This window comes from Acanthochromis polyacanthus, chromosome 15 (assembly GCF_021347895.1).
Source record: "Acanthochromis polyacanthus isolate Apoly-LR-REF ecotype Palm Island chromosome 15, KAUST_Apoly_ChrSc, whole genome shotgun sequence".
Classification (NCBI taxonomy): Eukaryota; Metazoa; Chordata; class Actinopteri; family Pomacentridae; genus Acanthochromis; species Acanthochromis polyacanthus.
In genome coordinates, this window is record NC_067127.1 from 38064198 (window position 1) to 38091508 (window position 27311).

At 45.9% G+C, this 27311-nt stretch overlaps 2 protein-coding genes across 2 annotated transcripts in view; both read right to left on the reverse strand.

Annotated features, from left to right (window-relative positions):
* Positions 1 to 23211, reverse strand: part of ubr2 (ubiquitin protein ligase E3 component n-recognin 2) — a 69833-nt gene extending 46622 nt beyond the window's left edge. Inside the window, 26 exon segments of the mRNA XM_051959481.1 lie at positions 255 to 354; positions 476 to 527; positions 530 to 638; positions 1685 to 1711; positions 1713 to 1885; positions 1888 to 1939; positions 4524 to 4583; positions 4586 to 4610; positions 5654 to 5717; positions 5720 to 5779; positions 5850 to 5970; positions 6161 to 6223; positions 13740 to 13753; positions 13756 to 13821; positions 13824 to 13875; positions 15029 to 15127; positions 15130 to 15162; positions 15275 to 15318; positions 15321 to 15419; positions 17051 to 17113; positions 17116 to 17168; positions 17248 to 17360; positions 17362 to 17495; positions 17498 to 17528; positions 23028 to 23069; positions 23071 to 23211. Coding sequence (XP_051815441.1) covers positions 255 to 354; positions 476 to 527; positions 530 to 638; positions 1685 to 1711; positions 1713 to 1885; positions 1888 to 1939; positions 4524 to 4583; positions 4586 to 4610; positions 5654 to 5717; positions 5720 to 5779; positions 5850 to 5970; positions 6161 to 6223; positions 13740 to 13753; positions 13756 to 13821; positions 13824 to 13875; positions 15029 to 15127; positions 15130 to 15162; positions 15275 to 15318; positions 15321 to 15419; positions 17051 to 17113; positions 17116 to 17168; positions 17248 to 17360; positions 17362 to 17495; positions 17498 to 17528; positions 23028 to 23069; positions 23071 to 23196 — 1875 coding nt within the window. The 5' untranslated portion in view covers positions 23197 to 23211.
* A 1153-nt stretch (positions 23212 to 24364) lies between these two features.
* LOC110967306 (uncharacterized) overlaps positions 24365 to 27311 on the reverse strand; it is a 34174-nt gene continuing 31227 nt past the window's right edge. The window contains exons 13-17 of the mRNA XM_051960171.1: positions 26040 to 26188; positions 25711 to 25914; positions 25401 to 25608; positions 25275 to 25333; positions 24365 to 25202 (exon numbers count right to left, since the gene is read on the reverse strand). Coding sequence (XP_051816131.1) covers positions 25461 to 25608; positions 25711 to 25914; positions 26040 to 26188 — 501 coding nt within the window. The 3' untranslated portion in view covers positions 24365 to 25202; positions 25275 to 25333; positions 25401 to 25460. The remainder of the gene's footprint in view (positions 25203 to 25274; positions 25334 to 25400; positions 25609 to 25710; positions 25915 to 26039; positions 26189 to 27311) is intronic.

Sequence of the window (27311 nt, forward strand, 5' to 3'; positions counted from 1 at the left end):
TATATAAGAGTTATCTTGTACTTGCACCTTTCGTGACTTTTTGCACCCCTCTGTTTGTTCCTAAGAGCTCCGTAACAGTAAATTTCTCCTTTGTGAGATCAATAAAGTCTATCTTATCTTATCTTATCATATCTTATTAATCTATTTTATTGATCAAAGACAGAGGTGTGAAAGGAACATCTTCTGGTCCTCCGGATGTCCCTCTGGATGTCCTGGATATGAAGACATGTCCTGCAGACAGACAGGTGGGGTACCTGCATACATTTGAGCAGCTCCAGAAAAGCGTCCAGACCTTCCAGGAACTTCAGTCTGAGCTGATCGGTCCAATCACATGGAGGACTGATGAGGACGTACCTGCACAGAGACACTGGTTCAACTGGGAACACTGGTTAAACTGGGAACACTTGAATCTGCATGGTTCTCTAACTGGTTCTCTGTCTGGGTCTCTAACTGGGTCTCTAACTGGGTCTCCTACTTGAGGTCTCCGATGAGGCTCTGGACCCGTCCAAACTTGAAGGCCTGCTGGCGGTGTAGCGGTCGAACTGGAAGCGTCCCTGCAGGTCTCGGTGACGGAGGTGATCCACGAAGGTTCTGATGATGGTGGTCATCAGGTTCTCCTCCACCATCAGCATGCGGGCCTACAGCACACACACATCTTAATCAGAACTGGGCCAGAACCAGAACCACAGCCTGTCCGGTTCTTTGCTCTCACCGTTGGAAGAACAAATACTCTACAGAAGGCACCATCAGTTCTTCCATGTGGCTCGACTGCAGAACCTGGAGAACCACATCTGCCTCCAGAACAGGACCAAAGATACAATCTGCAGCTGTTCATCTGAGTAACTAAATACTGTTCATCTGAGTAACTAAATACTGTTCCTCCTGAGTAACTAAATACTGTTCCTCCTGAGTAACTAAATACTGTTCATCTAAGTAACTAATACTGTTCATCTGAGGCGACACGTCTAGTGTGTTCTGCTGAGAACTTTTAGTGGAAAAACTTTTTTTGATCTTTAAGCTGAAATCAGACTTTGTGATGATCAGTAAAAATTAACCCTTGTGTTGTCCTGTGGGTCAAACTGATCCGTTTTAAAGTTTGAAAATGTGGAGAAGAAAATATATTTCACAGTGAAACGTCTCATGTCCACAATTTCAACATTTTTGGAAATCTTTGAACAGTTTTTGGTGGAAAATAAGAAATGTAAAAAAAAACTTCTTTAACAATATTCACATAAAAATCAACCAAAGTCCAGTGAAATTAGAGGCTAGAAGTTATCAGAAGTTTTACTGATATATATGTCATCACTTCAGATATTTTTAGGATTTCTTATTTTTGCTCATTTCTTGAAAATATTTTCTTGCCAATTGTTTTTTAAAGACTAAAGCTATTAAGGGAAACTTAAACTTAACTACTAAGGGGAATTATTGGAATTTCCTTTGTGAGGGTTTTGCAAATTTTCAGATTTTTTTTGCTGAATTTTTGGATTTTTTTTCAGACAAGGAAACAATATTTTTTGGTGCCCCATAAAATGAAAACAACATGAGGGTTAATTAAACTCTGCGAATGCTGGAATCTCAGATCTGTGTTCAGCAAACTGCTACCTCAGAGCTCCAGTCAGGTGAACCTTCAGGTATGAGGACCTGAAGGACTCAGCCACTGGACGTCTCTGCAGCGTGGACTCACCAGAGATGGGACGGTGAACATTTGCACCTGACAGGTCAGTGATGGAGAACTCGCGGTTGTGGTCGTCTTTCACGTAGTCACTCTGCAAGCGCTCATAGTTCTAGCAGCAGACAGGAAACACAGAGAAAGGTGGTGCAGGTGAGGAGGACGTACCTCACCATGGGGGGACGGTGAAGAGCTGCACAGACAGGGAGGTCTGAGCACCACTTCGTCGTGGTCGTCCTCCATAAAATCTGTCTGGAGGCGTCTGTAGTTCTAGAGGGGGACGACATGTCACCTCAGGTCAGAGGTGCTGCTGCTGCCGGGCCGAGAACCCAAAAATAGAACCCCCTGAACTACTGATGAACCTCCAACTATAATAGAATCCCCAAACTAAAATAGAAACTTTTCAACTGACCCCAAACTTCCTGAACTCCTCGCAGCAGCCACATGTTAGCTTGGGAAATCAAACTGAATCGCCATTGTATCTCCTATCTCCATGTTAGGAGATACAGGACAGTCAGTTGGGCATTGTGCGAATTGAATCACGTTTACCTCCCGTACAGTTGGTACGACCAATCATAGCACGGGAGGCGGGAGTTAATGCTGCCGTCATCTCAGCACCCTGGATTACCCATAACGATGCTGCTGCGGAGGAGGAGGGGGCCCAAAGAGTATCTTCTGTGGTCTCTTGGTGTTTGGATGGCGTTAGTCGTTGCCTCTTTTCACTTGACGTTTCCGACGATGAGGAGGCAGTGGATGGCTCGTTACTTTCAGGCTTCTTGCCATTGTTTGTACAGAGGAAAATCCCGTTCCAAAACGTGTGAGTAAATATTAAGCAACTTTTACACCATACGCTCCGACTTTGGTTTGGCTCTGATTCAAAGTTATTCCTAACACCGCTAATCGTCAGAGGAGTCTTTTGTTGCGTAGCCTTTTCAAAAATAAGTGTTGTACTTGAGAGTACCCCATGTATTCGCAGATTTTTGTGACAAAATACGGCAGTAATCATTCACCGCAACGCTTTTCTCGGCTGCATGCCGTTGTTGTTTTGGACTACATGGACTTCAAGGGTCGATTTGCTTGTGCGTCACATCCGTGTTACGCTGATTGGTTCTTTCTCGTTCAAGCTGCATTCGTTAGCCCCTCCTTTTTGAAATCGTCTCCTGTCATCACATGCCAGACTGCCTTTATTGTATTTATATTAATACATAATAAAGTCAGTCTGGATTTTCCAGGCAAGCCACATGTATTAATCTGCTGCTGAAAATAGTCCGAGCGCTGACCTTTAGCATCCTGAAACCAGACCAACAGCCAGCCTGGGTCTAACCCTCTGAACCCAGGCTCATTTTAAACCTGAGTCTAAACCCTCTGAACCCAGGCTCATTTAAATCTGAGTCTAGCTCTCTGAACCCAGGCTCATTTAAACCTGAGTCTAACCTTTGAACCAGGCTCATTTAAACCTGAGTCCAACCCTCTGAACCCAGGCTCATTTAAATCTGAGTCTAACTCTCAGAACCCAGGCTCATTTAAACCTGAGTCCTAACCTTCTGAACCCAGGCTCATTTAAACCTGAGTCCAACCCTCTGAACCCAGGCTCATTTAAACCTGAGTCCAACCCTCTGAACCCAGGCTCATTTAAATCTGAGTCTAACTCTCAGAACCCAGCTCATTTAAACCTGAGTCTAAACTCTCTGAACCCAGGCTCATTTAAATCTGAGTCTAACCCTCATTTTTTTTCTCCACAGGAGACACAACTAGAAGCAGAAACATTCAGAAATGTGTTCTGTCAGCACAGTTAGACACGGTACCAACCAGAAAGAACGACAACATTTCTTTTATTACGGGTTTGACAATAACATAATAACCTGGAGCCATCAGGTCCTCCATGGTTCCTCAGAGGTTCAGCTCTGAACATGCTTCCTCATCCCTGTAGATGATTTCTATCATCCATGTTTCCTATCTAATCCTGCTCCTCATCTGTAGAATGTTCCTCCATGCTGGATGGATCTCCAACCTGCTCCTCTGTTCTCTGTTTCTGCTGCATTTATTTTATTCTCTGAGGAACACTGCCTGCAGTTCAACCTGAAACTCTCTGAATGCGTTGGTCTCAGCTGAGGAGGTCCTGGAGAACCAGAACCAGGAGGAGGTTCTGGTTTTATAGCAGCATGATACATCCAAGGACATCTTCAGATGTCTTCCGTCTCTACAGGTTCTAGTGAATAAATGTGGACTACAGAGAGACAGGCTTTGAGTTGAGAAGGTTAAAATGAACATCAGAGACCCGCTGATCTGGAAACCCACCAGGGATCCCAACAAAACACAATGCTAATGTCAGCAGCACATATACATCTCCATGGTAACTGATGCTGAGGAGCTCGATCTCCATGGTAACTGATGCTGAGGAGCTAGATCTCCATCTCCATGGTACTGATGCTGAGGAGCTCGATCTCCATGGTAACTGATGCTGAGGAGTTAGATCTCCATGGTAACTGATGCTGAGGAGCTCGATCTCCATGGTAACTGATGCTGAGGAGTTAGATCTCCATCTCCATGGTAACTGATGCTGAGGAGCTCGATCTCCAAGGTAAACTGATGCTGATCTGATTGTTCTTTAACCTCTGAATGAAGCAGTTACAGCATCACACTGGATGCATCCTGTACCATGAAACATCCCAATAATGTGTCTTAATGTTTAGTCTGTTTACTGCAGAGGAGTCACATGACTCATTAAACTCCTTCAGGTGTACTGATCAGGTGTATTGATCAGGTGTACTGATCAGGAGTATTGATTCAAGTGTACTGATCAGATTGTATTGATCAGGTGTACTGATCAGGTCATATTGATCAGGTGTGTTACCTTGGCAAACTGGATGGCGAAGATCTTCTTGTACTTGAGATCCATGAGGAGACTGTTCCATGAGCAAGCTGGTGGTAGATGTTCGAGCTCCTGCAGACGGGAGATGTTACAGAACACAATCAGAACCCCAGAACATATTGGTTCTACTGGATCTTACTGTTTCTATACTGGTGTTACTGGATCTTGCTGGTTCTATACTGGTCCTACTGGATCTTGCTGGCTCTATACTGGTCCTACTGGATCTTGCTGGTTCTATACTGGTTGTACTGATCTTGGTGGTTCCTATACTGGTCCTACTGGATCTTGGTGATCTATACTGGTCCTACTGGATCTTGCTGGTTCTATACTGGTCCTACTGGATCTTGCTGGTTCTATACTGGTCCTACTGGATCTTGCTGGTTCTATACTGGTCCTACTGGATCTTGCTGGTTCTATACTGGTCCTACTGGATCTTGGTGGTTCTATACTGGTCCTACTGGATCTTGCTGGTTCTATACTGGTCCTACTGGATCTTGCTGGTCTATACTGGTCTACTGGATCTTGCTGGTTCTATACTGGTCCTACTGGATCTTGGGTGGTTCTATACTGGTCCTACTGGATCTTGCTGGTTCTATACTGGTCCTACTGGATCTTGCTGGTTCTATACTGGTCCTACTGGATCTTGGGTGGTTCTATACTGGTCCTACTGGATCTTGCTGGCTCTACACTGGTCTTACTGGATCTTGCTGGTTCTATACTCATCCTGGTGGATCTTACTGGTTCTACACTGGTCCTACTGGATCCCAGTGCTGCATCTGATACAGCTGATCACAGCATTTATGTTTTATCGTTTGTTCTTCACCAGCTGCCCCCCTCATCTTCACCCTCACCCCGTCCAGGCAGACATCTGCCCTCCCTAAGCCTGATGGATTATTGATCAGATTAACAATGATAGATTATTGATCGGTTTATAGTAATTACTGATCAGCTGACAGAGAGATTATGTTGATCCATTTACAGACTAACTAATTGCTGGTTAAAACACATTAACAATTAGCTTATAGGGATTATTCATTAGTTTAAAGTGATCATCAATCAGTTTGCAGACCGATGGAGCACTGAGGAGTTTGAAGTGATTATTGATTATTGACGCAGCAGTCTGAGTCTGACCTTTCCACATCTTGGAGTCATTGAGCATCAGTCGGTCAACCAAGAAGAGTTTTCTCCTTCCGGACCTTTCTGTAGGCCGACCTGACACAGGATCCTCCTCAGACCATCTGAAACACAACAGAAGTCAGTACCTGCGGCTGACACAGAGGGATTATGGGTAGTGAAGTCCAGACGCACCCGAGTACTGAATGATCTGACCCAACCAGCTCAGAGCCTTCAGAGCAAAACACTGATGAGCCACGACAGACGAGTGCATCACCTGAACCCGGAGAGGCTTCGACTGGCGGCTGGTGTTCCTCTGGAGGAGAACCAAAAACAGTCAGTAACTGTGAGAAATAGTCTGTAACTGACCAGAAACAGTCTGTAACTGTGATAAACAGTCTGTAACTGATCAACTGATCATAAACAGTCTGTAACTGTAATAAACAGTCAGTAACGCATAATAAACATTCCATAAGTGATAATAACTGTGATAAACAGTAACTTACCACAATCACTGATTTAGCCTGTTCACAGAACTGAAGGTCTCCATATCGAACTGACTTCCTGCCCTGAATACACACACACACACACACGTGCGCACGCACACACACACACACACACACACACACACACACACACACACACACACACATACACATGCGCACACACACATACATGCGCACACACACACACGCGCACACACACACACATGCGCACACACACACACACACACACGCACACACAACACACGCGCACACACACACACATGCGCACACACACACACACACACACACACACACGCACACACACACACACACACACACACACACACACATACACATGCGCACACACACACACACACACGCGCACACACACACAACCACACACGCGCACACACACCACACACACACACATACACATGCGCACACACACACACACACGCGCACACCACACACACATACACACGCGCACACCACGCACACACACACACACACACACACACACCCACGCACGCACGCACACACACACACACACACACACACACACAGACCGAGCAGTTTACGACATGTAACTGTAGCATGTTTACAAGTGTGGTTACTTCAAAGTTCTAAGTTGTGCAAAATATAGACCCTCCAGAAAAACATGGTTATGCGATCGCATGAATTCCCCATTAATCACCAAAAATGCCGCTGATTATGCGGGGGTCAATTATTTCCCAAAAGGCCGCATAATCCCGCAAAACGCGCATAATTCCCACAAGAATCTCACATTTCCACGAAAAGAGAGAAATATGCGGGTCCCGCTTGAGTTCACAATTTCCGCATAAAATGAGAAAACTATAACCGATATAATGGAGTTGTGAGTTTTTATGTGACGCCCGGCCTGACGTCATCAGTTCATTCACACACACACTAGAAGCACGAGCTGATGCGGAGCGGTGCCCAGAGACGAAAAACAAGAATGGCGAATGCTCAAAGACCACATTTACCTACGAATATTTCAGCCAGAGACCGGGCAAAACAGGACCCAGATTTACTGCACGAAAGTGGGGGGAAACTTTTTTGTACCCCGTGCAACATCGTTCTGGAGCGCCAAAGAAAATCAACCGTGTTGCAGCACTTTGTTGCAGGCCAAGCCTGCTCCTTTAACCTAGGCACGTAGAGGTGGGCGTGTGTGTGTGAGAGTGTGTGTGTGCGAGTAAAGAGTAATGGGGCCCGCGGCGGGTGTGTGTCAGTAGCAGAGATGGAGATATGTCGAGCTGCATATGATGAGACAGAAGTTATTGAAAAGAAGTATGAGAAGTCGATGTATGCTCCTAGCAGTAAGTGTGGACAGTCGCTGCTGGTAAATAAAGTGCCCTGTTCTTCTCAACTGCAAAGTTTTGTTGGACTATATATTAGCTGTTACCACCAACGAGCCGTGCTAAGCTAGGCGAGCTAGCACTACCTGAGGCTGTCTAACCATGGTTCGGCGGTCGACAGAAACGGGTCGGTAACAACTTCTCCACGACATTGGAGCAGGTAGTCTGCTCTACCTCAAAGTATAACTAAGCAAAAGAATGTTTTATTTCTGAGAAATTTGTGATTGAGGAATGTTTAAGTCCTGCTTAAGCTGATAATAATGAAACATTGGCAGCACTTACTGTGATGTGTTTTGCATGTAGTATTTCTGTTTATCTTATATTGCTCTTTTTCATTCAGTGGTAGCCCAGTAACAGGATGGAGGAGAAGAATCACCTTTTTTCCCAGTTCTTACATATTTCGCATCTTTTTGCATATTTCACATCTATTCGCATACTTTGCAACTTTCCGCAATTTTCCCGCATAAAATGGCATAAAAACCCCACATATTTATTTGCATAATCACGGATTTTTGCCCGCGTTTTCCTGGAGGGTCTAAAAATAAGTAAATGTACTGCATGTCACTGCGTGTCACTGCATGTCACTGCGTGTGATATTGCGTGTCAGTGCATGTTACTGCATGTCACTGCGTGTCACTGCATGTCACTGCGTGTTACTGCATGTCACTGTGTGTCACTGCGTGTGATATTGCGTGTCAGTGCATGTTACTGCATGTTACTGCATGTCACTGCATGTTACTGCATCGTACAGCATGTCACTGCATGCCATTGTGTGCCATATTGCGTGTCACTGCATGTCACTCAGGCGAGAACTAACCGTGATGTCACCCGTTGGTTTCAATGCCGAGAAAATGAAGCCCGGATTTTGCTACTTCCTGGTCGCCATTTTGGATGTTTTGGAGCCAGTGACGTAAAAGGCGTCATCAAACAGGCTGGACCAGAGAGCAACTAGGGGCAGGACCAGTCAATGGGACTGTCTATCAAGTATAGCCACGCCCCCTGGCTCAGCCAACTTTAACAATTTATTTAAAATTCAGTATTGATTTATTTTAAGATCGGCCACCTGATCCTCATTTTGACCATGAACAACGGGAAAAATCCTGAGCTGTAGAACATCAGTCTATCAATTTTATTTTTTCCAAAATGAATTGGGGGTCTATGGAGCAAAAGCTTTTTGGAGCCAACCCTAGCGGACGACGTGATTGCAAGTTTTTGACACTTCCAAGTGGGCTTCCATTTTGGAGCCAGATGCTACGTCCATCTTCATATACAGTCAATGATGTCACTGCATGTCATTGCGTGTTACTGCATGTCACTGCGTGTTAATGCATGTCACTGCATGTTGCTCAATGTCACTGCGTGTGATATTGCATGTTACTGCATGTCACTACATGTCATTGCATGTGATATTACATGTCACTGCATTTCACTGCATGTCACTGCATGTCACTGAGTGTTAATGTCACTGCATGTTACTGCATCTTACTGCGTGTTACTCCATGTCACTGCATGTTAGTGCATGTGATATTGCGTGTTACTGCATGTCACTGCATGTAAGTGCATGTTACTGTGTGTTAAAGCATGTCACTGCATGTCACTGCATGTTACTCAATGTCACTGCATGTCACTCAATTTCACTGCGTGTTACTGCATTTCACTGCATGTGATATTGCGTGTCACTGCATGTCACTGCGTATTAATGCATGTCACTGCATGTTACTCAATGTCACTGCATGTTACTGCATGTCACTGCATGCTAACTGCGTGTGATACTACGTGATACTGCATGTCACTGTGTGTTACTGCATGTCACTGTGTGTGATATTGGAGACTGTCTTCCTTTAAAAAACGACCACATATGTTGTCTGTACACGCCCTTATTACGAACGAGTGCTACGTTTTGAAGTTAAGCGGTTGAGTAAATATCGACACTCCAGTGTCTCAGCTGAAATGTCACCATGAACAAACTTTGACCTAACCATAACCCTAAACCCATCTTGCGAAAGTGAGGGAAAAGCCGTTTCGCCAATTAAATCCAGTAACGCCTTCCTGTCTCCCGTAGGGGCGCTAACCTAAATACCAACCCAGTCTCACAAGGATTCGTGAAACTATCACGTAAATTAATCTATGGTTTCGTGCGCACCAACACGATTTTCTCATGTTTTTTGTGGTGCACACAACGAAATTCAAACCAATGTATTTCAAGTAGAGGATATTTCGTGCCACTCAGAATGTATTTAAAACTACTGCAACTACAGGTTTGATTTTATTTTCATATCTGAATCTTAATCACACCTGAATAGAACGTTTAATTAATCAAATATTCCTCGTGTCATATTTCTCCTCGGTCAGATTTAAGCGAGTTAGGGCATTTTGAATGGGTAATTATATTTTTAATGTAAAAGCGTAGCAAATCCAACACTATATTTTGCATTACATCGTTCCATATTTATAATGTAATGCAGGGGTCGGCGATTAGATGTGGCTTCGGGACAAAATTTGTGTAAACATTTTCGGTCGTTTGACCGAAGGGCCGGTGCGCTGGTATTTATTAAATAATTTTGTTTGCTGGGTACCAGATGCCCGTATAGCTCAGCGGGTTAAGCAGGCTACTCATGTACAGGAGCTGGTCTCCGATGCAGCGGCCCGGGTTCGATTCCGGTCCGCAGCCCTTTGCTGCATGTCTTCCCCCTACTTTTCTCCCCTTTTCCTGTCACTCTTCACTGCGACTATCACAATAAAAAGGCAAAAAATAAATAAATTTTTGTTTACTTGTCCATATGCGGCCGAAAGGGATAAGCGTCCAACCATTCATCAGCCCTGTACAGGCAGGCAGGCCCACATGTGTGCCTGTGGGCCTGCCTGCCTGTACGGGGGGGGGGGGGGGGTCGATCGATTGCACAGGTCTGGTCCAATTTTGACTCCCAATCTGGCCCTGAAACAATCGAACAGCGGGCCAACCTGCGGGGGTTGCGGAAGGGGAGGAGGCGATACCGTGAGCAGCAGAGCTTCTACAGCTGATCGCCGCTGCTTGGGACACATGTCTCAATTCTGATCACAGAGGTATTAAAAATGACTGCCGAGACACACGTTTTGCACACACTGTTGCTCAGTGAAATCTGGCTGGTACAACCGTGTCCGACCAGTAGCGTTTTTAAAAAAAAAAAAACAATGCACGAACTGACTGGAATATTTTTTCATATGCAGGGCAATGCCATTTCCTAATATAATACCGGCTAACACATTCTTCTGAACAACAACATAACAACGTGCAGAACTTCCATAAGCTCCCAATCAAAATGTCTTCATTTCATCAGCAGACTCTATTATACTGGAGATTAATTTACAAGCACAATTTCAGTCCCCATATGATCCCACTTTGGAACTGTAGATATGTTCTACATAAACACAAATCTATATTTCAACCAAATTGGTTTGATAAAGGAATCTGGTCTGTGATGCATTTACTGGACTGCTCTGGAAAAATACTAACTTTTGAAAATTTCAGTACCAAATTTAATAAAACTGACAAACACCAATATAACCACGTAATTAAAGCAATACCTCAGGCAGTCTTAATGGCATCAGACTTGCATAAAAACAGAATTCAGGCAAGTCTCCCATCGCTCATACTGAATGGTTATAGGCTGAATGATTCCAAACTTACCAACTTTGTTCTTAGAAATATATTCAATAAAGTAATTTTCCCAAATCCGTCATCGAGAAACTCAAGTCTAAATTTTCCTCCAAAAAAGATGTTCAAATTTTAAGATGTAAATTCTTCAAATTTCCTATTGCCCCAAAATGAAAGAAAATCATTTCAAAATTATGAATAGAATTTATCCCGCAGCTGATTTTTTAAGCAAACGATTTGGTTTTGAGAATAATAACTGCTCCTTTTGTAATGAACACACTGAAACTACAGATCACTTATTCTATGAATGTGTGTATTCTGAAGCCTTAGGATGACGTACATCACTGCTTATCTAACTATGTACCACTCCTGCTTTTAATGTCAAAATATTTCCATGGATTTGTAATTAACTTTTTGCTAGAATGTTAGGGATGTTCATTTAACATTAGGAAAATTTTCATACACAAATGCAGGTTTCTAAATGTAAACCTATTTTAACATGTTCATAGAAATGTCTCTATTTCTCATCACTGAAACATATGAAAAAACAGACTGCTGTAAAACTTAACATGATTGAATATCAAACTCATGGACAACTCCTAACCCATGGACATTCATGACGGACAGACCTCCCGTTCAAATTTTTAAAAAAAAACAACAAAAAACAAAAAATGTGCAGCACTTCCGGCACTTTCTTCTCGGTGGTGTCTGTGTAAAACAATGTCCAACATGCAACGGCACACCTAAGCGCCATGAAGCACAAATGCAGGTGTAAATCAATGGGGTGCTGAATGCTCTGGGAAGTTGGAATTCACTCTGTATCTCATGAATTTACGACATTGCCAAAATAGAAGAGGGAAAGAAAGAAAGCAACTGTCTGATTCATGAGTGAAGTCTGCTCAAACCCTGGTAGATGAACATCCTTTTTCAGTGGGGAACTGGCACACAACTCTCAATCGTCAATGAGAATCACCTATCATTGAAAGTGGGAGTACACTTGACATTAAGATAATTTCCACACCACTGTCTTTGATTTTATGTGTCCTCTTTATGTGTTCTTTGGACATTAGGAAGTGAAGGACACAAGATGCTGTCCCAAGACACAACCATTTCAACTCTTCATAGGATCTGGCAGCTGTGCTGGCAGCTCTTGCTGAGAAGCAGAGATGAAGGACCCTGTAGCAGGTGCCTTTTACATACTGTGCGACATATAGGTTTGTGGCTGCTGTCCACCTCCAGGCAGATGTCCTTCCCCACCTGACACGGCTTTCAAAGCTTTTCCAAATGAAGAGTCAATTTTTTGGCTATCAAGAAACACGTAAGTTATTTTTTAATACACTTGTTTATGGAAAAACTATGAAACGCAAAAACAATATAGCTTTAATATATTCATTTAACATTTTAGGTGCCTGTTACAACTGAGGCCATTCGACAATCAAGAGGCAGGAGACAAGCAGCCTCCAGGGTCACATCTCAGTGGGTTGTAAGACAGAGTGAAAAGCCTCAACATACAGGCCGAGGAGGAGAGGAGACGCCACAGGAGTGATCATTTTGACCTCACCTCTTTTTGAAGCTCCTGTACCCAAACCTGGCCCAGCTCTCTGCCATTGCACTGACAATTCCTGTGTCAAGTGTCAACTGTGAGAGACATTTCTCTGCTATGACAGGGTGAGTATTTTTTTCACTTTTCTGCTAGCAGTTTAAGTAGGTACACATTTGTTTAATGTCAGTTATGTATTATTTTTCAGTAGATCAAGACAGGACCTCCAGGAACAGCTGCAGGGGAAAGCCTAACTGCTTGCCTCCGCATCAAAATAAATGTCCCTCTGTGCTGAGCTTGACTACAATAAGGCTCTGGAAGAGTCTTTGAAAAGCCCAGACGGATGCTTGCACTGATCCAATATGCACCATGTGCAGCAAAAAGTAGACGAGTTCAACAGTCCAGCATATATCTTCAGCCTCTGAGTTCCCACGTTTTACCCTTGGCCATGGTTTGCACTTTTTATTTATGTTAATTTATTTTAGTTTTTCAATAGTGACAGCAATGGCTTGTTTTTAAGATTCACTAGGATTTAACTTAAGTGAAAACAATTGATATTATTTATTTAATTGTTTTTTTTGCATTTTGTTAAAAGCTTGTACTTTAAGAATGTGCCTTTTTGTAAGACTACATGTAAGTATTGTTTAATAAATTGGCGTACAATAACCAAATAGTCTATTTCAAATTTCTGTCAACATTTAACTTTTTTTTGTTACATAAACACGGTGGCTTCTCTAGCAGCCCAACCACCAGGCTTAGCAAGTTTCTGGGGTAAACCCTGTATCGTGTGATATTGTGTGGCGCTTTTGCGTGTGACATTGCTGTGATATTTTTACTGTGACATTGCGTTGGACTGTGTGTGATATTTCATGATATTGCGTGTGCTTTTGCGTGTGACATTGCATATCAATAATACGTTGTGGCATTGCATGTAACTGTGTGTGATATTGACGTGTGATATTGCGTCACTGTGTGTGCTCTTATGTGCGATATTGTGTGTGATAATGCGTGTCACTGTGTGTGCTTTGCGTAGTATTGCGTGTCACTGACGTCTCGGTCCACGGGGTGCGGAAGCTGACCGCCTCCTTCTGGCTGCAGCTGACAGCTTTCTGTAGCGTGTAGATCACCTGTCATACGTGTGGACTTCATCATTGAACAGCATGCAGTAGTAGGTGTCTCTCTCTCCCTGCACACACACACACACACACACACACAGAGCGAGTCAAGTAACGTAGTACTGCAGTACTGGTATCACGACTGACACTGTTCTAGTCTATCAGCAGGAAACTGAACTCATGAAGACCATCAGAATTTCAGTGTCAGTGAGTTTCTACCAGGAGGAGGAACCACGATGGACTCAAAGTCACTATTTTAAATCACATAGAACTGCTGACAGATGGAGATGAAATTGCCATATGGATACATCTCTCATTTTATGTGGAAATGTACATTAATACGAACTGTCCCAACTTAAAAAAAATAAACAAATTATAATGCTCAATAACCTTCTGCTTTTATTATTTTAAAATTCTCAAAAAAGAGTTTGTTTAAACCAGATTCTATAAAATCAGAACCTCCTCCTGGTTCTGGTTCTCCAGGACCTCCTCACTGAGACCACGCATTCAGAGAGTTTCAGGTTGAACTGCAGGCAGTGTTTCCTCAGAGAATAAAATAAATGCAGCAGAAACACAGAACAGAGGAGCAGGTTGGAGATCCATCCAGCATGGAGGAACATCTACAGATGAGGAGCAGAGTAGAGAGAAGTGTGTGTGTCTGTTGTGCTACTGTGCATTTGTTGTGTATTAAGTCATGTGTCCACTGGATGAAATTTTTCAGCAACGCTCTACATCTGAAAATCACACAGATGGTGGGTGGTCACGTGACCGAGCAAACTTTCTCTTTTATTTTGAAAACAATTCAACGAAAAGTATTTCTGAAAGCATTTGAGGCAAGAAATAATCTGCAGCAGCGGAATGTGTCCCTGGTTTTATTTCACCAACAGTAGTATAGATGTTTGAGGACAGTTTTAGAATGCATGGAATCTCCTCACTTCCGCATCGCATTTGCATGAAGGAGAAGTCCAGTCTACTTGATGCAATGAGCTGCAGGTAACACACCAGATCACAGCTGGAAACGCACCGCAACCGGACCAGCCACCTGTCGTGTGTTTATCCAACTCATCTGTTGGACCGTCAAGCTGAGAGCGCTGCCATATGACCGCCCACCATCCATGTGATTTTCAGATGCGGCGCGTTTATGTACGGTAAAAATGCATGTGTGGATACACACCTTACTGTGTGTTGTTGTTGTGTTGTTGTGTAGTTGTTTGGTGTACATACGGAGGCTGCCAGCCCTGCAGGCAGCAGATCTTCCTGCTCCAGGTCAGCAGGTCCCACAGCGTATTTCAGGATGATGGAGAAGATGCTGTAACTGACGGGCAACCAGGTTCAGGAGGCAGCAGAGAGACAGGGTCCTGGAGAGAAAGACAGACAGACACACAGGTAAGACACAGACAGATACTTAGACAGACACACAGGCAGGCAGGCAGACAGCAGACAGACAGGCAGACCAGACAGGTGTCTCACCTCCTCGGTGTCCCTGGTTCCGTCTGCAGTGTGTTTCTGGCATACGGTCCGTTCTTCCAGGCCTCAGCATCTCCACAGTCACAGAACCCTCCTCCTCCAGACGTGGTCATCTGACCACAACACAACCTGCTTAGTGTCCGTTTACCTGGTCAACGCACACACACACGCACGTACAAACGCGCGCACACACACACGCAAAATCACACACACGTCACCTGCAGCTAACTGCAGCCTCTCAGAGTTGCTGCTGTCAGTTGGAGCATCAGCAGCTGACAGTCAGTCCTCATAGACCAGGAAGCTTCCTGTTGGACTGGAGGGACTCTGGGGGGGAACACTGGGGGGACCACTGGGGAAACACTGGGGAAACACTGGGGAAAACACTGGGGGAAACACTGGGGAAACACTGGAGGGAACCTGGAGGGAACACTGGAGGGAACACTGGGGGATACACTGGAGGGAACACTGGAGGAAGGCTGGTGGAAACACTGGAGGGACACTGGGGGAAACACTGGAGGGACACTGGGGGAACACTGGAGGGAACACTGGAGGAAGGCTGGTGGAAACACTGAGGGACGACTGGGGAACACTGGAGGGACACTGGGGAAACACTGGAGGACACTGGGGAAAACACTGGAGGACACTGGGGGAAACACTGGAGGGACACTGGGGGAAACACTGGGGAAACACTGGCAGGGACACTGGGGAAACACTGGAGGGACACTGGGGGAACACTGGGGGGAAACACTGGAGGGACACTGGGGAAACACTGGAGGGACACTGGAGGGACACTGGGGGAAACACTGGGGGAAGACTGGGGAAACACTGGAGGACACTGGGGGAAACACTGGGGGAGCTGGGGACACTGGGGGACACTGGGGGAAACACTGTGGGGACACTGGGGGAACACTGGGGGAAGACTGGAGGGAAGACTGGGGAAACACTGGGGGACCACTGGGGGGAACACTGGGGGAAACACTGGGGGAAACACTGGGGGAAACACTGGGGGAAACACTGGGGGAAACAATGGAGGGGACCACTGGGGGAAACACTGGAGGGACACTGGGGGGACACTGGGGGAAACACTGGAGGGACACTGGGGAAACACTGGAGGACACTGTGGGGACACTGGGGGAAACACTGGAGGGACACTGGGGGGACACTGGGGGAAGACTGGGGGGACACTGGGAGAAAACACTGGGGGAAGACTGGTGGGGACACTGGGGGAACACTGGGGGAAACACGGGGGGGACATTTGAGGGGAAACACTGGGGACCACTGGAGGGAACACTTGGGAAGACTGGGGAAACACTGGAGGGACATGGGGAACACTGGAGGGACACTGGAGGGACACTGGGGGAACACTGGAGGGACACTGGGGAACACTGGAGGGACACTGGGGGAAACACTAGGGGAAGACTGGGGGAAACACTGGAGGGACACTGGGGGAACACTGGAGGGACACTGGGGGAACACTGGAGGGACACTGGGGGAAACACTAGGGGAAGACTGGGGAAACACTGGAGGGACACTGGGGGAAACACTGGAGGGACACTGGGGGATAACACTGGAGGGACACTGTGGGGTACACGTGTGGGGACACTAGGGGGACACTGGGGGGAACACTGGGGGGGACACTGGGGGGGATAACACTGGGGGGACACTGGGGACAGAGGAGGCGGAGCTGTGCTACCTCTAGCAGGTTGTGAGCCTATTAAACCAGCTGCCTGTACATTCCTGCTCTTCAACATCAACCCCTGCTGTTCCATCTGAGGGGACACCTGAGGCTCGGTGTCCTCAGAGACAGCAGAGGACTCACCCTGTATCGGTGCTCTTTGTGGACGCTGCCAGGAAACACTGCATACACAGGACACAGGTGGGGGTCAGCCGCACACTCCTGGACACACACACCTGGTTAGCATCTGGACATGGACATCAGCTGGTACAGCTGACCTGTCCAGGCAAGAGTCATATACCTGCAGGAGTAGGTGGGTTCTCCCCACCTTGAACATGTCCACACAGCGGTGACGGCTGTTGTTCTCTGCAGCAGCGCCAGGCCGGCAGCAGGCTCCTCCCCCAGCAGAAGCCACTTCCAGAGGAGCCAATAAGAGCAGCTGACAGGCCAGCTCCTCCCTCTGCTCTTCCCTCTGCTCCTCCCTGCTGCTGGCCGCCGCTCGCCCCAGGCAAAGGATTCTGGGTACATAGGCAGCCAGGTGACGGTACCTTCCTGCTGTAGGTCTGCTGCTGCCAGCCAGCTCTGAGGAGGAGGCGCAACATGAAGGACAGGTGATGGACAGGTAAAGGACAGGTGAAGGACAGGTGATAGGACAGGTGATGGGACAGGCGATGGACAGGCGATGGACAGGCGATGGACAGGCGATGGAGAGGCGATGGGACAGGCGATGGACAGGATGGAGCGGGGATGGGACAAGTGAAGGACAGGCGATGACAGGTGATGGACAGGCAATGGGACAGGCGATGGACAGGCGAAGACAGGTTGATAGGCAGGTGAGCAGATCAAGGTGTTTGCTAGAGAACAGTCCTGATGCAGCACATGGAAAAGAAATGTCCCATTCACAACATCAACATTAATACTAACATTAATAACTAGAAAAGCCTTCAGAGCTCAGTCCTCCTCCAAGGCTGCTCTTTCCCCCCAAATCTGCAGTAAACAGGTGCAGTACCGCAGTAACAGGTGCAGTACTGCAGTAACAGGTGCAGTACCGCAGTACCGCAGTAAACAGGTGCAGTACCGCAGTACCGCAGTAAACAGGTGCAATACCGCCAGTAACAGGTGCAGTACCGCAGTAAACAGGTGCAGTACCGCAGTACCGCAGTAAACAGGTGCAGACCGCAGTAAACAGGTGCAGTACCGCAGTAAACAGGTGCAGTACCGCAGTAAACAGGTGCAGTACAGCAGTAAACAGGTGCAGTACCGCAGTAAACAGGTGCAGTACCGCAGTAAACAGGTGCAGTACCGCAGTAAACAGGTGCAGTACAGCAGTAAACAGGTGCAGTACAGCAGTAACAGGTGCAGTACAGCAGTAAACAGGTGCAGTACAGCAGTAAACAGGTGCAGTACCGCAGTAAACAGGTGCAGTACAGCAGTAAACAGGTGCAGTACAGCATAAACAGGTGCAGTACAGCAGTAAACAGGTGCAGTACAGCAGTAAACAGGTGCAGTACAGCAGTAAACAGGTGCAGTACAGCAGTAAACAGGTGCAGTACCGCAGTAAACAGGTGCAGTACCGCAGTAAACAGGTGCAGTACCACAGTAACAGGTGTCACCCAGTGATCAGCAGGTGGTCAGTAATCAGCTCAGACTTTCACATTCAGTTAATTTAACTGCTGACACACTGACCTACATACTACTGATACACTGTTAGAATACTGTGAACACAATACTCCTGTACTATACCACATACAGTGCCTTGTGAAAGTATTCGGCCCCCTTGAACTTTTCAACCTTTCGCCACATTTCAGGCTTCAAACATAGATATAAAATTTTAATTTTTTGTCAAGAATCAACAACAATTGGGACACAATCGTGAAGTGGAACGAAATTTATTGGATATTTTATACTTTTTTAACAAATAAAAAACTGAAAAGTGGGGTGTGCAATATTATTCGGCCCCTTTACTTTCAGTGCAGCAAACTCACTCCAGAAGTTCAGTGAGGATCTCTGAATGATCCAATGTTGTCCTAAATGACTGATGATGATAAATAGAATCCACCTGTGTGTAATCAAGTCTCCGTATAAATGCACCTGCTCTGTGATAGTCTCAGGGTTCTGTTTAACCCTTTAAGCTTCAGTGTACCGCCGGCGGTACACCTACTAATTTGCATAGGAATTTCAGGAATGTCCGACGGGTGCAAACGCGATTATACAAACACTATACGCCGATGGAAAGCTTAGATTCTCATGAATCCGCCGGTATAAACCACTTTCAGATGCGATTACCACAGCGGGTGAGAAAAACACATTTGTCCGACAAAACAAATATCCATCCATCCGTTCTCTATACACGGCTTCAACGCACACAGCGCGACTCACATTTCCGGGTTTATTATTACACACAAAAAAAAAAGATTCTACAAAAAACGGCCATAATCCAACCTTTTACATCAGATGACACAAGCCAGTAAACTATTTTGTCCAAAACATGTCCTGAAGTCGGTATAAAATCCCCGAATCGGTCGTTTTCAAGGAAATGCACCTCCCGATGCGCGTCCAATATTCCCCGTATTTTTCGTAATTTTTTTAATTTAAAATAGAATATTAGCGATTTTTTGTACTGAAAACGGCTGGAATTGACTGAAGCTTAAAGGGTTAAAGTGCAGAGAGCATCATGAAGACCAAGGAACACACCAGGCAGGTCCCAGATACTGTTGTGGAGAAGTTTAAAGCCGGATTTGGATACAAAAAGATTTCCCAAGCTTTAAACATCTCAAGGAGCATTGTGCAAGCAATCATATTGAAATGGAAGGAGTATCAGACCACTGCAAATCTACCAAGACCCGGCCGTCCCTCTAAACTTTCACCTCCAACAAGGAGAAGACTGATCAGAGATGCAGCCAAGAGGCCCATGATCACTCTGGATGAACTGCAGAGATCTACAGCTGAGGTGGGAGAAGTCTGTCCATAGGACAACAATCAGTCGTACACTGCACAAATCTGGCCTTTATGGAAGAGTGGCAAGAAGAAGCCATTTCTCAAAGATATCCCATAAAAAGTCTGGTTTGAAGTTTGCCACAAGCCACCTGGAGACACAGCAACATGTGGAAGAAGATGCTCTGGTCAGATGAAACCAAAATCCAACTTTTTGGCCACAATGCAAACCATATGTTTGGCGTAAAAAGCAACACAGCTCATCACCCTGAACACACCATCCCCACTGTCAAACATGGTGGTGGCAGCCTCATGGTTTGGGCCTGCTTTTCTTCAGCAGGGACAGGGAAGATGGTTACAATTGATGGGAAGATGAATGGAGCCAAATACAGGAGCATTCTGGAAGAAAACCTGTTGGAGTCTGCAAAAGACCTGAGACTGGGACGGAGATTTATCTTCCAACAGGACAATGATCCAAAACATAAAGCCAATCTACAATGGAATGGTTCACAAATAAACGTATCCAAGGTGTTAGATGGCCAAGTCAAAGTCCAGACCTGAATCCGATCCAGAATCTGTGGGCAGAGCTGAAGACTGCTGTTCACAAATGCTCTCCATCCAACCTCACTGAGCTCCAGCTGTTTTGCAGGAAGAATGGGCAAGAATTTCAGTCTCTGGATGTGCAAAACTGATAGAGACATACCCCAAGTGACCTGCAGCTGTAATTGCAGCAAAAGGTGGCGCTACAAAGTATTAATGCAAGGGGGCCGAATAATATTGCACGCCCCACTTTTCAGTTTTTTATTTGTTAAAAAGTTTTAAAATATCCAATAAATTTCGTTCCACTTCACGATTGTGTCCCACTTGTTGTTGATTCTTGACAAAAAATTACAATTTTATATCTTTATGTTTGAAGCCTGAAATGTGGCGAAAGGTTGAAAAGTTCAAGGGGGCCGAATACTTTCACAAGGCACTGTACATATATTAGGGATGTGCGTGACCAGTCGTTTAATCGTTTAACCACCTGCTCATTTATTAAACGTTTAGTATTTTACTAGTCGGTTAAACGCTGCATTAAGCATCATGCTCCTTGTTCTTCGTGCCTCTGCATCGGCTTCTTTGTAAACAGGCTGAGCAGCCAGAGAGAGAATTGCTCCTCCTCCCCTCCCATCACACGTAGCAGGGGGCGGGGCCACACAGTTTGGGAAGAAAGTTTGGAAAGGAAAAGTGGGAAGATGGCGACGCTCCCACGTAACCCCGAATTTCCACATGACGCGAAAGCACCACGCCGATTTAATCTAAAGTATTGCATCAAATCAGTGAAACATGTGGGATACTGATCTGGTCAATAAGTAACTGAGGGGCTTTTTAGTCATTTCAGCTGCTTTGGTGTTCATAAATTAACAACAGATACACTAGAGGGGTAACAATGAGACAACCCCCAAAACAGGTAATGAGTTTACAGGTGAAGGCCACTGACAGTTTTTTCCTTCCTAATATTACTGACTGTTTTTTCACTAGTTTTGCATTTGGATAGGGTCAGAGTCCACTTCTGGTAGCCATGAGGCGATACCTGGACCTACAGAGGTTCCACAGACAGTCCACTCCTCCAGGATGAAACATCAATGTGTGCATCACCAGAAGGTTTGCTGTGTCTCCAGCACATTCTCAAGCGCATGAGGAGATTCCAGGAGACAGGCAGTTAGTCGGGAGAGCTGGACAGGGCTGTAGAAGGTTCCTCAACCCATCAGCAGGACAGGTATCTGCTCCTTGTGCAAGGAGGACCAGGATGAGCACTGCTATAGCTCTACAAAATGACCTCCAGCAGACCACTGGTGTGAATGTCTCTGACCAAACAATCAGAAAGAGATGTGCTGTGGAGCTAGGTCTCCATGGTAACTGATGCTGTGGAGCTAGGTCTCCATGGTAATTGATGCTGTGAGCTAGATCTCCATGGTAACTGATGCTGATCTGATCGTTCTTAAACCTCTGATTGAAAGCGGTTACAGCGTCACACTGGATGCATCCTGTTACCATGGAAACATCCCAATAATATGTTCTAATGTTTGGTCTGTTTACTCTACTGGTCCTGCAGCTGATCAATCACATGATCAGATCATTGATCATCTATTGGTATTTATTCAATCAGTAACTGTAGTATATTTTGATTTGGTTCAAGTTAAAGTGATTTCCTGCATTATGGGATGGAGTCAGACCTGAATAAACTTTAATAAAAATCATGCTTAATATATGAAAGTTAAACAACTCTGATCGTGTCCAGTGATCAATAATCAGCTGTATTGATAAGTTAATCAATATATCACCACTGATTACCTGCATTGTTTCATTTTCCTCCTGAATACTACATTAAAACTACCTGCTGACTGAAGGAGGAACCTGATTGGTCCATTTACTGCAGAAGAGTCACCATGACTCCTTAACAACTGCTTTTAATGTGATCAGAGTGAAGAACACCTGGTGGCCAGGTACAGGTAGAAACACATCCTGATGTCTGACTGGAGCTCAGCTGCTTCCTGGTTCAGACCTCAGGAGTACTGATCAGGTGTGTTGATCCAGTTTGTCACCTGTGTGTTTACCTGAGTCGGTTTTTTATTCACAGTTTCTGATCTTAAAGTTCATGTTTCTTTCTGAATCTAACCTTATGTAGCAGAACATGCAGCAGAAAGAGTTTCAATGGTAACATCGCCTGCTCAGGTGTTCAGCATCAGTTGTCATAGTGATACCTGCAGTCTGAAGTTACCACCAGAACCCCAGGTCTTGCTTCAAACAGACTCAGGTATAAGATTCAGGCTGACAGAACCTGCAGAACACTGACCTACAGACAGTAACGTCCACAACTCGACAGAACCGAGCGGTGGAACCTGTTTCAAGACCTTCGACGGGTGTTTGGGTTCGGCCAGACGGACTGACAGCAGCTGGTTCTGTCCAGATGTTCCCCAGCAGCAGCAGCTAGCTTCATATTAGCATTAGCATCAGCTGCGCTAGCATTAGCTTTAGCTCCGCTAGCTGGAAAACAACAGATTAACGTCCATTAACGGCGCTCAGCGGCGGACTGAGCTCCGCTGGAGGCCGAGAAGGAAGCACAAATTGAGCGGGGCGGACCAGCTCGGAGAGCCGCTTACCGACCGCGGTGTCTTTGGCGGAGAAACTCAGGAACTCGGAGCTGAAAAGCGGACGGTGGGTCTCTGTTCAGTTTGGGCCGCCGCCATCTTCTCTCCTCTGAGAGCGACAAAAACCCGGAGCCGGAAGGAGCTGCTGGAGGGGCGGGGTCACGGGGGCGTGGCCTTCTGTACATTTATATCTGCATCTTTGAAACTTCTTCAAACTTCTGTCTCTTTTTCCTTCATTAGAAACTAAATGATGTTTGAGCTGCAGGACTGAGGATCCTGCAGGAATAAACAGAGATTCATCCTGATTAGGATCACCTGGACAGGTAGTAGTCACCTTTAACAACTAACATTTCAAAAGGACAAAACAGACATAATACTACCATTGGAATGACTACTAATACTTGTATCCCAATTTAAAGTAGTGAAAGCAAAAAAACATTTTGACATTACCCATGCCATTTTGAGTAGAATATCTCAGTAACTACAAATATAACCCTGCTGCATTTTTGTACAGTGATAGACGACAGATGGAACTGTCTTGTAGAAAAATTTGGGGTCTCTGGTACCTGTCCCACACTGAGATTTTTGTCACCAAAAATAGCCAATTAAAAATCTCGTCCAACTTTGGGAGCTCATATTTTCCAAACTGAAGGTACCTAGAAAGCTCCAGTTTGCTAAGTTATCACACAAGTTTGTGTAGAATGGAACCCAGGGGTGTTAGAACACTTCTGTGCAGTATTTCTAGTACTTTTAAGGTCCCAAACTCCACTCGTGAGTAGCTATCTCTTAATTTTAGCATTTTTATCAAGCCCCCATGGCCTGCAGAGTGGAGGGAAACACCTGGGGATGTTTGTGGGGCACTAGCTTACATGCAGAGGCCTTGTTTACCAACTCACAGCTCTCTGGTATGTCTAGAGGCTGAGAAATAAACACTTAAAGATGCAAAAATGCTGGCGAGGCTTTTTATAGCCCAAATTCTGAAATTTCAGACCCCCACAACTCAAACTATTTGGCTACAGGCCTACAATTTTGCATAGAAAGTACTTTTGTGGACTGTCTGATGGCATGCAAATTAGGACTCATTTGGAAAATGGTGCAGCAACCACCATCTGGTGAGACCACACGGAATGACCCAACAGTCTATCACAGGTCACCCTGGACAGGTAACAGTATCACAGGTTCACCTGGACAGGTAACAGGGATCTAGAGAACCTGAAGAACCTGGAGACTCCATGCAAAAAGATCCCAGAACCAGAACTGGGGGACCTTCTAGCCAAGAGGTGACGGTGGAACAAACATCTGCTGTTTTATTAATATTATATAATGATATAATGCATTTTACACAGTTCAGACTTTTGTTTTAAAAGTTTTATTGTCAAACCAACATAAAGGAAAACTGACACATGATGACGGAATAATTAATGACAGAACATGGTCAGTATGTTCTTTCGTATCTGGGAGAACAGAACGTGTCTGGTTTATGAGCAGCTGGAGGCAGCAGGGGGCGCTGCAGCACAGCAGGCTGCTCCTGTCACAGCTTCTCTTCTTTCTCTGCTGTTCCTGAGTGATCCAGAGAACGTCATGCAACATAACTACAGAACCAAATGTACTTTAACTGAAATACAACAATCTTTGTGTCCAGCATGTTTAAACCCTGATGTCTCCTCATCCTGCAGATGTTCTTCTACCTCCAGATGTTTCCAGATGTTTCCTCTCTACTCTGCTCCTCAGGTGAAGATGTTCCTCCATGCTGGATGGATCTCCACCTGTAGCTCCTCTGTTCTCTGTTTCTGCTGCGTTTTTTATTCATCCAGTTGATTGTTTTCACTGAATCTGCTTCAAACAAACTTTATTTTTGGACAAGAGCTGAAGAAAGAAGTGATTTTAATGAAACATGAAGATTTAAAGTCTTAAAACCCGTCGGTTCTGGTCCCAACCAACTGCTGGACCAGAGTCCGGAGCTCCCTCAGCTCTGCTCGGATGTCCTGAAGCTCCTGGTTCTGAAGCTCCTGGTTTTGAAGGTCCTGGTTCTGGACCTGCTTCTGAAGCTCCTGGTTCTGAAGGTTCTGGACCTGGTTCTGAAGCTCCTGATTCTGGAGTTCCTGGTTCTGAAGCTCCTGGTTTTGAAGGTCCTGGTTTTTGAAGGTCCTGGTTCTGGACCTGCTTCTGAAGCACCTGGCCTATGTGGACTCTGTTGGAGAGAGGATCCCGTTAGAGCAGGTGCTGACAGTCGGACACGAGCGGTTCTGTGTCAGGTTCTTACCCAGAACCTCGGAGTGTCTCTGCATCCCTCTGAAGGACCAGGAAACGGTCCAGAGTGTCCTGCAGGACAGAGCAGACCATCACCACCAGAACCTTCCAACCCACATCGTCTGCTTCAGGAACTCACCTTGATCTCGGCCGTGATGATCCCATCTCGTCATGGTAACGAGGGAACGTTGTGATGTCATTATCGCAGGCGGCGACCAGCGGGAGAGCAGTGATTGGACACAAACCGTTTGTCATAGAAATGATGAAGGAGGGGTATGGAGTCCTCCACCTGCAGGATGACGGCAGCCTGCTGCATGACAGCGTTAGCCTGGGAATTATCATGGACCCTACAGGTAGACACACACACACAAAGGTTCAGGTGTTAGACCAGGTGTGTGTGTGTCCAGATGTGTGTGTGTCCAGATGCGTGTGTGTCCAGGTGTTCTGACCTCTGGAAGGTGTCCGTCAGCAGAGCGATCAGCAGGTTGACACACAGGATGGAGGAAGCAGCCAGAAACGTCCCACAGAGAAGCGGCGCCATGACATCATCCACCGTTACCATGGCAGCGTATTCGTATTCGTCCACCAGCGTGATGCGATACAGACTGTAGAGGAGGCCAGAGACAGACTGCATGCTGGGACTGAGGAGGAGCCTGGAGACAGGAGTGTTACTGATTACTGATTACCGATTATTGATTACTGATTACTAATTATTGATTACTGATTGCTTGATTACTGATTAGTGATTATTGATCATTGATTATTGATCATTGATTACTGATTACGATCCTCACAGGGAAATCTCTGACCTCCAAAGATGATCCAGAAGCTGCAGGCGTATGGGATGAAGATCTCAGTGTAGAGGAACAGGAAACGCATCACGTCGCCAGTGATGTTCCCCAACATGACGATGAATGGACCATCAGCCTGCAGCAACAACATGCAACTGGTCAGCAACCAGCAACTTCAGCCAGCAACATGCAACTGGTCAGCAACCAGCAACATGCAGCAGCAACAGGCAACCAGCAACATGCAACCAGCAACATGCAACTGGTCAGCAACCAGCAACATTCAGCCAACAACATGCAACTGGTCAGCAACCAGCAACATGCAACCAGCAACATGCAACCAACAACATGCAACTGGTCAGCAACCAGCAACATTCAGCCAACAACATGCAACTGGTCAGCAACCAGCAACATGCAGCCAGCAACAGGCAACATGCAACCAGCAACATGCAACTGGTCAGCAACCAGCAACATTCAGCCAACAACATGCAACTGGTCAGCAACCAGCAACATGCAGCCTGCAGCATGCAACCAGCAACATGCAACCAGCAACATGCAGCCACAACATGCAACTGGTCAGCAACCAGCAACATGCAGCCAGCAACAGGCAACCAGCAACATGCAACCAGCAACATGCAACTGGTCAGCAACCAGCAACATTCAGCCAACAACATGCAACTGGTCAGCAACCAGCAACATGCAGCCAGCAACATGCAACCAACAACATGCAACTGGTCAGCAACCAGCAACATTCAGCCAACAACATGCAACTGGTCAGCAACCAGCAACATGCAGCCAGCAACATGCAACCAGCAACATTCAGCCAGCAACATGCAACTGGTCAGCAACCAGCAACATTCAGCCAGCAACATGCAACTGGTCAGCAACCAGCAACATGCAACTGGGAGCTGCGACCAGCAAGTGCTGACCACTCAGGTTACCATGGTAACCAGACTAGCCATCCTCAGAAACTGGACCAAACCAGTTTAGTCCTGAACTCAGCATGTACTTCATTACATAGTAAACAGTATTTTCTGTAGTGAACTGTGTACTTGATGCAGTAACTGTGTACTTGATACAGTAATTGTGTGTACCTGAAGGCTCTGACGTGCTTCATGAGTCGTAACCACAGAAAGACGACGGTGACGGAGAACAGACGCAGACTGACTGTGTGAAGATGGTCGGATGGACGCAACACGTCCACCATGTGGACGCTGAAGGACGTCGTCAGCAGACAGTAAACCAGCCAATCCCAGACGTTC